Source organism: Macrobrachium nipponense, chromosome 12 (genome assembly GCF_015104395.2).
Source record: "Macrobrachium nipponense isolate FS-2020 chromosome 12, ASM1510439v2, whole genome shotgun sequence".
Classification (NCBI taxonomy): domain Eukaryota; kingdom Metazoa; phylum Arthropoda; class Malacostraca; order Decapoda; family Palaemonidae; genus Macrobrachium; species Macrobrachium nipponense.
In genome coordinates, this window is record NC_087205.1 from 77,690,926 (window position 1) to 77,704,727 (window position 13,802).

General features: G+C 36.8%; 1 protein-coding gene across 5 annotated transcripts in view; it reads left to right on the plus strand.

The window, feature by feature from the left end:
* Positions 1–13,802, plus strand: part of LOC135224607 (QRFP-like peptide receptor) — a 338,517-nt gene that overhangs the window by 243,886 nt on the left and 80,829 nt on the right. For all 5 annotated transcript variants that reach the window (XM_064263769.1, XM_064263770.1, XM_064263771.1 and 2 more), the window contains one exon: positions 7,676–7,863. In XM_064263769.1, the coding sequence (XP_064119839.1) occupies positions 7,676–7,863 (188 nt within the window). The remainder of the gene's footprint in view (positions 1–7,675; positions 7,864–13,802) is intronic.

The following is a 13,802-nucleotide window of genomic DNA, read 5'->3' on the forward strand; positions in this document are numbered from 1 at the left end:
AGCAATGACAAAAAAGGAGCCAAAAATGAACTCTTAATCTTGAAAACTAAGCGCGCTGTGATTTTTTGAAAAAAATATTTTTTCCGCTTACGCGCTCACTTCCAAACCCCTCCGGCATACGGGAGTCATTTTTTTATTTACTGCTCCGGCGTTTAAGGTTAACAAAGTATATTTATAAAAGGATTTCGAAATTCATAATGCCCTGATATGGGCAAAGGTAGCACGCTAGAATACTAACATGTTTTTGCTCACCCAAATGTACTTTAGAAACTAAAAACTAGGAGTTAATAATCAAATGTATTTTTATAGAATGAGTCATTTTTTTTTTTTTTTTTTTTTTTTGCATCTGACGGCAAATATACACAGCCGATATCAATGTAACAAACGGATAGTTTTGAACATGAACTTCCACCAATCACGATTAACCTCAGTTATACCAGCTGAAGATATTGACAACCAGCTGCAACAGAAGAGACTATGGTAGATTTAAGTATATTATATCAGTTGAGAGAAAAGGTTTACTATGAATGAGAAAAGCGAACTGAATTACCAGGAAAAATCTAATGATTTTTTTTACGTCATTTCAAATATGGCATTATATGAATCACTCTCTAGCTATCTAAATCTTTGTTGAGGTAGTTTTATTACCTGTTCAGTTCGATGCACCAACAGGGCCTATGACAGGCTCCATTCAAGATCAGCAACAACAGAATGACAGCCACTTCACAAGTGACAGTTGTTAATAATAATAAATAAATTAAAAAATACGCCGAAGTTTCTTCGCTGCAATCGAGTTTTCTGTACGACGTATAATGCTGTATGAAACTCTCTCAGCCACCACAGGGCAGCGCTCAATGCGGCGAAGTGAAGATGTTTCGGCGGCTGGAACCTCTAGCTGTGCCAGACGCACAAGTCATGACCAAATTTAATCTAAAATGAAATTAAAACTACTGAGGCTAGAGGGCTGCAATTTTTAATGTTTGATCATTGGAGGGTGGATGATCAACATGCCAATTTGCAGCTCTCTAGCCTCAGGAGTTTTTAAGGTCTGAGGGCAGACACAGACAGACAAAATCATCTCAATAGTTTTCTTTTGAAGAATTTTGTGTGTAACATTAATTATCTAAAGCAGAGTTTTTAACCAACGGCCTGCAGGCTGCAAAAACTTTTCATCTGAGAATATTTAATAACATTTAGTGAAAAACGCTTAAAGAAATATGTTTGACATCCCGTATATTCTCATGTATCATGCAACTTTATGAGAAGTAATTTTCAGCCTAACTTCGGGTAGTCGAATCTTGTGCGAAGTTTAAACATAAGTGAGCGCGTCATGTCTTAACTGCTGGGCAAAAGGCTAGGCATAAAAAAGGCTGAAGACTCCTAGTAATCTTGAAATTAATGAAATCCACGTTTACATGCATCGCCTTCCAGAATGGAGCCATCCTCTCTCACGCTGATCCCTAAATAAGTGAGAAATGAAGGTACCTTGGTCTCATCTTTGATGCGGAGCACAATGTCCTTAGGGTTAGAGTTTGAAGTCTGGACCCTCCTCATTTCACTGACATTATGACAGCACTGGTACCCTCATCGCTATCATCATTATCATCATCGCTTCCTCCAGTTAAGTCTAGTTTCCTAGTAATATGATAGTAATCGTAGTGCTAAAACCCATAACCAACATTCCATCTAACTGTCAATGCAAACCGGTGCGTGCTGGGTTCCCGAAATACTGCAGAATGAAACTGTCAGAAATGAAAAACCATATTTTTGGACAAAGCAAAAAAAAAAAAAAAAACCAAAGCAAAAAAAAAAAAAAAACACAAATTCCAATCATACAGACACCAGATGAAAATGGAAAAATGAAAAACAAACGCAATAAGACACGGAGACATTCCTCGTGCCGAGAGAAACCGTGATTTCGTTATTCAATATGAGACTCGAGGAGACGGAGTGGGACGTGATGTAAACAACATGACGAAAGGAGAAGTGGGCAGGCGGGAAAGAAAGTTTCAGGAGAAGGACAGAGATATCTTGGTTGGTCTATCCAGAGTCTCTTAAAAGTCCACACCAGGCCACCTAGACTCTTTAACGCCTTGCCACATTCATGGGTCATATTTGAGTAATTTAATGTCCGTGGGAGTACTTGGACGAGTTAATCTGATTGCTTATTGAGAGATAGATTAATGATAAAATCCGAGAGGATCTGATCGTTTTTGTCCTCCCACGGGTGACAGTAGGGGAAACATAACACAGCCACCCACCCCCTGCAAAGAGGTTTGTATGCCCCAGGTGGGGTGGGGTAGGGTGGGGAAGACATCCACCCTCCTCCTGAAAACCTGTTTGTCCGTCCTGTGTGGTGGCGGGATAGGGATAAGGCAACAGGAGGGTAGGGGAGACATCCACCCTCCTCCTGTAAACCTGTTTGCCCGCCCTATGTAGAGACAATGTAGGGGAATGGGAGGGTAGTTAAGATATCCACCCTCCTCCTACTAACCTGTTTGTCCACCCATGGTGGGGGTTCGGGAGGGTAGGGGAGACAGCAGAGTCGGGTTCCAGTACAGCGTAGCTGCTCGCAATCATGTTCGTTTTGAATAATTGTCGAAAATAGAATCAGATGCAGGGGGCATCTCCTTTGATGATTTCAGGAGTTAGTTTCTGCGAGTATCAAATGTTTATAATTATCAGGTAATTGTACCTATCAACTGTTTGTAATGATAGTTATAAACTAATTTCGAAATAACTCCTGAATCATTCCTTTAATTGCTTCCATCCTGAACTCTATATAAGGGCTGAAACGATTAGCAAGATGCGACTGTACTTTAAAGGTGAATGATTAAAAAAAAAAGAGAGAGAGAGAGAGAGAGAGAGGAAAGGTTAATTTCCATATAGTTTGGGATGACGGTAGAGTAAATATAAGATCATTATCATTACGTCTTGATTGTCATGTATAACCTATATTCTGATTGTAAGTAAAAGCTTTTGCTTGATTTCTGTCAATCATGCGATAAATAATTTAAAAAATTAATATGCATACATATATGTATATATTATATATATATATATATATATATATATATATATATATGTGTGTGTGTGTGTGTGAAGTGCGTGTGGTTGAATGATTGCCGTAGCGCTATGAAAGACCACTGAACCTTTGGTAGTGAGGTCCGTGATCCGATCCTGACCTCCCGCCAACCAGTAGACCCGGCTGAAAATGGGTATCATCGCTATCTCGGCTCAAAGAAAAATGTTTTGGGCCAGCTACCTCATACTTACCTAAAGACTTACCGGGAATCTGAAAGCTCTGTTCTTCAGGCCACATTCTCATGTCTGCTAGAAGCCCCTTCAACAACTGTGTTGGATTTGGCAACTATTATATTTGGCACACATTATATTTGCCTATAAATATACATGTGTGTGTACATCTATATATATATATATATATATATATATATATATATATATATATATATATATATATATATATATATGGGGATACAATCCACAATGAAGTAAAATCCTTCTGTAGTTTTAAATTTATATATTTCTGGTACAGGATTAAAGCTTTCGACCATCAGCTGTGGTCTTGTTCACTTGAACAAGACCACAGCTGATGGTCGAAAACTTAATCCTGTACAAGAAATATATATTTAAACTACAGAAGGATTTTACTTCATTGTGGATTGTATCCCCATATATATATATATATATATATATATATATATATATATATATATATATAGATATATAAAATATATAAGGCATACTAAAAATAATCTGTTAACTGGTAAGACCTCGAGAGTGTTAATACGCTTTGTACGTGTCTATATGCTCTAAAAGTACTGACAAAATATTTTAGTGGCAGAGAATGACATCAAAAGAGAACGGTACTGAAAAAAAATAACTCGTTCGAAGAGAGATAAAGAAAGTAAAAGAGATAAACAGATGACACTGATGATAACGAGAAAGAATAAGATATCGATTTGATGATAAAGATACGTAATAAAAGGAAAGGAAATTGATACTGTACTATAACACGCTTTTAACGGAGAGCTGATACAAGGATGCCAAAACAAATTTGATTTCATATAAAGAAACCATAAGACTCCATATCTTAGCGTTCGCCGGCTGCCGACCTGAGCACGTTATAAAGGGAGATCCATATTGATGAGGGACGTCTGGATCCCATCTCTTAAAAATTATTGAGGAAATTGTCTGCATCTATGTATGTGTGTATGTAAGGCGGGAGGATGCATGCGTACTTGTCATGTACAAGTCAAAAGAGAAAAATGTATTAAATACAGTCCACACACACCCATATATATATATATATATATATAATGATATATATACGTATATATGTATGTGTGTGCAAGTCAAAAGAAAAAACCTATTAATATGCACGACCATGATCTTTATATCTATATCTATTATATATATATATAGTATATATCTATATATATAATATAATATATATATATATATATATATATATATATATATATATATAATTTATTTATATATATGAGTGTATGTAGTTGGTCACTGTTTACTCTGTGCACACTTTAAGGCAATTATCTCTATAGCAATCACAAAAGAAAATAAAGAGGTAAAGAGGGGAAATATAGCTCCATATAGTTAGAAATATCGTTTATTGTTGGCAAAGTGTACAGCTGATGAGAGTCATTTCAGATCATAGCGAATGAAACAGCGCATTTGTAGGGGGAAAAGTCAGAGATCAAAAGGTTGATTCAGATTATGAGCGCCAGAGCACTTTGTTATGAAAGTGATTTGCCTTCTCTTCGTGGATATGAGAATTTTCTAGGTCAAATGGAGGTCGAATAGAAACAAAAACTTGGCCATTCCCAAAAAAGGGAAGCGTTGAGACTCAATATTTGCGAAGTATTCTTTTTACCATCTATAGGAAATGAAGCATGTTTGATTGGTTAATAAAAATAGTTGCAGGCAAGTAAATTCATGTACTGTATGTGTGTGTGTGTATTATCTCCAGTCTTAAAATAAAAGTAACATCCATTCTGTAACAATAATGCTTAATGTGTCTTTTAGTTATGCAACAATAGTGCTTTTACAGCTTCAACCTAAAGTCAGCTTGAACTGGATAATTAGAAAGCAAGTTTAAGCTTCTTAAAACGAATGTTTAACAAAATTAAAAAAAAGCGAAAAACAAGCTGATCTGGATGGAATAGAAACAGTCACCCAAAGTACAGAATGGGAGCCAAAGAAAGAGAGAAAATAAACAACAGCAAAGATAACAATATCGCATTGTTGGTTTTCTATCGATCTTGAATTTCCAGGATGAAGGTTTCAGCGCATTCTAATGACTATGAATAAAACAGTTCTTGAATATTCTTTTAAATCGCATTTCCATTTTCATCCCACCTGCGATTTCTCTGAGTTATTCCCACAAGGAACATCTATTGACAAATAAAATAAACATTATGTCTCCGTTTCCCTACATATTGTATCATTTGAATGTAACTGATGCAGGTCTAAAATTGCGAAGAACTTCATCCTCAGAGAAATGTTATGAGAAAAGGATATCATTTCTCCCGCCCACTGCGCCGCATTATTTCTTTCCAAGAAGACATGACGAGCTTCTGTTGTTGTTTAGGACAATTTTTATTTTCGAGATGCGAGCTTTCCAGACATTTCGCTTCGCCTGAATAACAAGGGGGCTAACTCGAAGTTGCTTACATATTCATGGTCAGAGTGCTTTCACGAAATCTATTTTATCCAATCTTATTATTTATTTTTTGTAAGTATATACACACAACATGAATGTATTTATGTATGTATGTATGTATTTCATATGTATGTATTGATAGATAGATAGATAAATACAGCAAATACAACATAAAACATGGTTCCTACACTTTATCCTACTGACAGCAACTAAACTTTGCCGCAACATTGCTTCAGGTCATGTATGTATATGTAAGCATGTATGTATGTATGTACTACAGATAAAGACAGATAGATAGGCATATAGCTGGATAGAAAGGCAGACAGATAGATAAAACTAAAAACATGTTTCCTACACTTTATCGTACTGACAGCAACTAAACTTTCCCCCAACTTTGATGTAGGTCATGTATGTATGTATGTATGCATGTATGTATGTATGTATAGATAAAGATGGATATACAGATATAACTAAAAAAGGGTTCTAAGCTTAATGCTTCTCAAAGCAACTGAACATTGCCGCAACTTTGATTTAGGTCAAGTATGTATGTATGTATGTATGTATGTATGTATGTATGTATGTATGTATAAAGATTGATAGATAGATAAAATAAAGGAAAAAAGAGAGTGCTTATGATTAATTCTTCTCACAGCAACTGAACTTTGCTGCAATAGTCATTTAGGTCGTGTGTGCATGTACTTATACATACATACGTATGTATACGTATGTACGAATAGACTAAGTTTGGTAGATAGATAAAAAAAAAGAAAAAAAAAGTTTTTATGCTTAATGCTTCTCAAAGCAACTGAACTGAAATTTGCCGCAATTTTGATTTAGGTCGTGTGTGCATGTATGTATGTGTTCGTATGTATGCATGTATGTACGCATAGATAAAGATTGGTAGATGGATAAAGAAAAAAAAAGTTCTTAGGTTTAATGCTTCTTAAAGCAACTGAACTTTGCCACAACTTTGATTTAGGTCATGTAGCTATGTATGTATGTGTTCGTATGTATGTATGTATGTATACATGTGTATGTATAGATAAAGAATGGTAGATAGATAAAAAACAAAGGAAAAAAATAGTTTTTTTGCTTAATGCTTCTCAAAACAACTAAACTTTGCCACAACTTTGATTTAGGTTATGTATGCATGTGCTCGTATGTATATGTATGTATGAATATATTAGGAATGGTAGATGGATAAAAAAGAAGACAAAAAAAAAGGAAAGTTCTTTTGCTTAATACTTTTCACAGCAGTTGAACTTTACCGCAACTTGCTTCATGTCATTCAAAGAGACATTTTGGTTGCAAGGAGCAGTGTTGAATGTCAGTAAAATGCTAAAAGCTGAACTTACCAACATTGTCACCGTGTGTTTATAGGTGTCCATTCCGCAGGAGATCCCTGTTGCAACAAACACCGATGAAATTATCATTTCTGCTCCCAATCATGCGCACAGTCTTCGTGTTTCCTGCAAAATAAATGAATAGAATGAACATCGCTTCTCCCAACAACCATACACATTACATTTAAGCATCGGTACAATTTATTTCAGTTAGGAAGACGACTTTCACAGAGTACCTTGAAAATATCTGGAAATAAGGGTAAAATCTCGGAAATCTTCGTTACCCTACCCATGTGAATACACACACACACACACACATACACACACACAACACACACACACAAATATATATATATATATATATATATATATATATATATATATATATATAATATGTATGATATATTATATATATACATTACATATTTATATACATTTAGTATACTTCATCAAAAAAATATTTATATTCATATTATATATGTATATATATATATAGATATATTATACACATGTATGTATGCATTATACACACACAAGTGCACGTGTGCAAAACTACGCGGGAGGATGACATAATACAGCGCGAAGCCACAAGCGGAGCTAATCAAAAGCCTGTCTCTTTACTTTCCAGCAATCGCGCTGACGGCGAGCGTGCTGACGCTGACAGTCATCAGCGTCGGGAGATTCGTGGCGGTGATGTTTCCCTTGCACGCGCGCACCTCCCCCGACAGGGCGCACCGGGTCATCGCAGCCGTGTGGATCACGTCGGCGCTCCTGGCCTTCCCGACGCTCCTCTACCGGCAACGTTACAGTCTCAAGGTAATTAATTGATGCAGGATGTCGTTGAAATGCTAAGTCCGGTACGACGGAGGTGAAGGTGGTAGAATGAAATCTTCTTCTGCGTATATGTTGCCAAATGAGTGTAACGAGAGAGAGAGAGAGAGAGAGAGAGAGAGAAGAGAGAGAGAGAATTCATCTTTTATGCCGATGTTTTGAAGTACGTGGAGAGAGAAAGAATTCATTTCCTATGCTGATGTTATGAAGCACGTGTAAAAGAGAGAGAGAGAGAGAGAGAGAGGGAGAGAGCGAGAGAAAATTGGTCTTTCATGCCGATGTTTTGAAGTACGTGGAGAGAGAGAGAGAGAGAGAGAGAGAGAGAGCTCATTTCCTATGCTGATGTTATGAAGCACGTGTAAAGAGAGAGAGAGAGAGAGAGAGAGAGAGAGAGAGAGAGAGAGCTCATTTAATATGCTGATGTTATGAAGCACGTGTAAAGAGAGAGAGAGAGAGAGAGAGAGAGAGAGAGCTCATTTGCTATGCACATGTTATGAAGCACGTGTAAGAGAGAGAGAGAGAGAGAGAGAGAGAGAGAGAGAAGATCAAAAGGAAGATTAGTCGGGTGAAAGTTTTGAAACGAATCAAGTAAATGACAATTGTCTTCATGACTCCTTTTGTTCGTATTCTCATCACCTTTACTTCTTTGTTTTCCCATACTACATCTCATGTGAGTGAGATCTTTCATTCCGGATCAGTCAAAACAAAGGGGGGGGGGAGAGAGAGAGAGAGAGAGAGAGAGAGAGAGAGAGAGAGAGGGAGAGAGAGAGGAATACCAAATTTGTCTTAGGGTCGTTGTTTTCTACTTAAAATTCTTTTAGTCTTTTTCTACCTTGAAAGGATTATGTGAAATGTAATCTGATGTATCTTAGATTCACTGTAAATATTCTGATTTTTTTTTTCTTGTTTTTTTCATATTGGAGCATCATGAACACCTTGAATGTAAAGTTTATGTATTTGAATGAAGAGATTACATAAATATTGACGACATGATACTTAACAGTAAATATATTATTTACTCATTATGAATGAAATATAGAAATGCGGCAGTTTAGTAGCTTTACGCCTCTCTCTCTCTCTCTCTCTCTCTCTCTCTCTCTCTCTCTCTCTCTCTCTCTCTCTCTCTCGCTCTCTCTCCTCTCTCTCTCTCTCGGTCTCTCTAATGAAAGTCAGGAACAAGGTCATTAGAAGTAGCCTAATAAAACAATAAAAGTTTTTAATATGTGTTCTGAAATCAAAGTAGTTTTAGTATTTCTTAATTAATATTTTTAACCCCTCTCTCTCTCTCTCTTTTTTAATTAAAGATTCAATAACAGTCATTAGAAATTGCCTAATGGAACAATAAATTTTTGTTGACATGCTTGAAAACCAAAGCAGCTTTAGCATTCCTTAACCTCTCTCTCTCTCTCTCTCTCTCTCTCTCTCTCTCTCTCATAATCAAACATTTGAGAACAAGAACATTATATAATCACATATAGTCTATAGACAATCAGTTTTTTTGACAAATGCTTTGAAACCAAAGTAGTTTTAGTGTTTCTTTTCTCTCTCTCTCTCTCTCTCTCTCTCTCTCTCTTCTAATGAAAGTCATGAAAAAGATCGTTAGAAATATCCAAATAAAACAATATATTTTTTTACATATTCTCTGAAATCAAAGCAGTTTTAGTACTTCTTAACCACCACTCTCTCTCTCTCTCTCTCTCTCTCTCTCTCTCTCTCTCTCTCTCTCTCTCTCTCTCTCTCCGTACAGATGTAAGAATAATACTAATAGTATTATTGAGCAATGAATAAATTAATCTTTCATAACTTGTGCATTAAATTCAAAGCAATTTTATTTTTTCCTATAACTATCTCATCAATATCTAATATCTATCTACATAATATCTATATCTATCTATCAATATTTATCTATTAATTTTTTATCTTTTCTATCTATCTATCTATCTATCTATCTATCTGTCTATCTATCATCTAGTCCTGGCCTACTATCTATCTATCTATCTATCTCTAACCTCCCAACACAGAAAGTGTAATGTTATTTTTCTGCATGTAAATTCAATAAGCTACAGGCACTTGTATACATTGAGAGAATTATTCATAAACAGACAGACAGACAGAATGATTCACAAATTTATTCAAGTACAGAGAGAAAGATTCATATCTTGAGTGGCAGAATCAGCAATGCAAGTTTGAAATATCGTCCCACCTGGGAAAGATAATTCACAAATAAAAATAACTATGGCAAAGTAAACTACTAAGGAATTTGTTTCACAAATTAGGGGCATTTATTGCTAGAATGAATGCGTTTATTTGGTTTATCAGAATCAATTTCTCGTTTTTTTTTTCATTTCCCAAAGACAGACATTTATTTTGTGACTAGATTCAACTGAACTTTTACCCCCACTTTTAATAATAATAATAATAATAATACTAATAATAATAATAATAATAATAATATAATCAATAATAATAATAATAATAATAATAATAATTAATAATATTAATGGAAGGAGGAGATATAAAACACCAACCGAGATGAAGACACGATCAGGGAGAATATATGCAGAGACTCAAGGCGATACTCAAGTCAAAACTCAACGCCGGAATATGATAAAGCCATAAACACATGGGCAGTGCCAGTAATCAGATACAGCGCAGGAATAGTGGAATGGACGAAGGCAGAACTCCGCAGCATAGATCAGAAAACCAGGAAACAAATGACAATACACAAAGCACTACACCCAAGAGCAAATACGGACAGACTATACATAACACGAAAGGAAGGAGGGAGAGGACTACTAAGTACAGAGGACTGCGTCAACATTGAAAACAGAGCACTGGGGCAATATCTGAAAACCAGTGAAGACGAGTGCTAAAGAGTGCATGGGAAGAAGGACTAATAAAAGTAGACGAAGACCCAGAAATATACAGAGACAGGAGAAAGACAGAAAGAACAGAGGACTGGCACAACAAACCAATGCACGGACAATACATGAGACAGACTAAAGAACTAGCCAGCGATGACAATTGGCAATGGCTACAGAGGGGAGAGCTAAAGAAGGAACTGAAGGAATGATACAGCGGACAAGATCAGGCCCTAAGAACCAGATATGTTCAAAGTACGATAGACGGAAATAACATCTCTCCCATATGTAGGAAGTGCAATACGAAAAATGAAACCATAAACCACATAGCAAGTGAATGCCGGCACTTGCACAGAACCAGTACAAAAAGAGGCATGATTCAGTGGCAAAAGCCCTCCACTGGAGCCTGTGCAAGAAACATCAGCTACCTTGCAGTAATAAGTGGTACGAGCACCAACCTGAGGGAGTGATAGAAAACGATCAGGCAAAGATCCTCTGGGACTATGGTATCAGAACGGATAGGGTGATACGTGCAAAATAGACCAGACGTGACGTTGATTGACAAAGTCAGAAGAAAGTATCACTCATTGATGTCGCATACCATGGACACCAGAGTTGAAGAGAAAGATAAGGGAAAAAATGGATAAGTATCAAGATCTGAAAATAGCAAATAAGAAGAATATGGGATATGCCAGTGGAAATCGTACCCATAATCATAGGAGCACTAGGCACGATCCCAAGATCCTGAAAGGAATCTAGAAAAACTAGAGGCTGAAGTAGCTCCAGGTCTCATGCAGAAGAGTGTGATCCTAGAAACGGCACACATAGTAAGAAAAGTGATGGACTCCTAAAGGAGGCAGGATGCAACCCGGAACCCCACACTATAAATACCACCCAGTCGAATTGGAGGACTGTGATAGAGCAAAAAAAAAAAAAAAAAAAAAAACAAAAAAAAAAAAAAAAAAAAAAAAAAAAAAAAAAAAAAAAAAAAAAATAATAATAATAATAATAATAATGTAGGGGCACAAAAAGACCAGCTCCTGATAGACAAAATGGTAATGAAGAACAGTAGGAGAAGGAAAACCAACCTAAGCATGGCATGGATAGACTATAAGAAAGCCTTCGACATGATACCACACACATGGCTAATAGAATGCCTGAAAATATATGGGGCAGAGGAAAATACCATCAGCTTCCTCCAAAAATACAATGCGCAACTGGAATACAATACTTACAGCTCTGGAATAAGACTAGCAGAGGTTAATATCAGGAGAGGGATCTTCCAGGGCGACTCACTGTCCCCACCCACTAACCTCTTCGTAGTAGCCATGATTCCATGACAAAAGTACTGCAGAAGATGGATGCCGGGTACCAACTCAAGAAAAGAGGCAACAGAATCAACCATCTGATGTTCATGGACGACATCAAGCTGTATGGTAAGAGCATCAAGGAAATAGATACCCTAATCCAGACTGTAAGGATTGTATCTGGGGACATCAGGATGGAGTTTGGAATAGAAAAATGCGCCTTAGTCAACATACAAAAAGGCAAAGTAAACGAGAACTGAAAGGGATAAAGCTACCAGATGGGAGCAACATCAAACACATAGATGAGACAGGATACAAATACCTGGGAATAATGGAAGGAGGAGATATAAAACACCAAGAGATGAAGGACACGATCAGGAAAGAATATATGCAGAGACTCAAGGCGATACTCAAGTCAAAACTCAACGCCGGAAATATGATAACAGCCATAAACACATGGCCAGTGCCAGTAATCAGATACAGCGCAGGAATAGTCGAATGGACGAAGGTCAGAACTCCGCAGCATAGTATCAGAAAACCAGGAAAACATATGACAATACACAAAGCACTACACCCAAGAGCAAATACGGACAGACTATACATAACACGAAAGGAAGAAGGGAGAGGACTACTAAGTATAGAGGACTGCGTCAACATCGAAAACAGAGCACTGGGGCAATATCTGAAAACAGTGAAGACGAGTGGCTAAAGAGTGCCATGGGAAGAAGGACTAATAAAACAGCAGACGAAGACCCAGAAATATACAGAGACAGGAGAAAGACAGAAAGAACAGAGGACTGGCACAACAAACCAATGCACGGACAATACATGAGACAGACTAAAGAACTAGCCAGCGATGACAATTGGCAATGGCTACAGATGGGAGAGCTAAAGAAGGAAACTGAAGGAATGATAACAAGCGGCACAAGATCAGGCCTAAGAACCAGATATGTTCAAAGTACGATAGACGGAAATAACATCTCTCCCATATGCAGTAAGTGCAATACGAAAAGTGAAACCATAAACCACATAGCAAGTGAATGCCCGGCACTTGCACAGAACCAGTACAAAAAGAGGCATGATTCAGTAGCAAAAGCCCTCCACTGGAGCCTGTGCAAGAAACATCAGCTACCTTGCAGTAATAAGTGGTACGAGCACCAACCTGAAGGAGTGATAGAAAACGTTCACGCAAAGATCCTCTGGGACTATGGTATCAGAACGGATAGGGTGATACGTGCAAACAGACCAGACGTGACGTTGATTGACAAGGTCAAGAAGAAAATATCACTCATTGATGTCGCAATACCATGGGACACCAGAGTGAAGAGAAGAGAGGGAAAAATTGGATAAGTATCAAGATCTGAAAATAGAAATAAGAAGGATGGGATATTGCCAGTGGAAATCGTACCATAATCATAGGAGCACTAGGCACGATCCCAAGATCCCTGAAAGGAATCTAGAGAAAAATTAGAGGCTGAAGTAGCTCCAGGACTCATGCAGAGAAGTAGGTGATCCTAGAAACGGCACACATGTAAGAAGAGTGATGGACTCCTAAGGAGGCAGGCGGATGCAACCCGAACCCCACACTATAAATACCACCCAGTCGAATTGGAGGACTGTGATAGAGCAATAATAATAATAATAATAATAATATAATAATAATAATAATAACAATAATAATAATAATAAAAATAATAATAATAATAATAATAATAATAATAATAATAATAATAATAATAATAATAATAATATCATG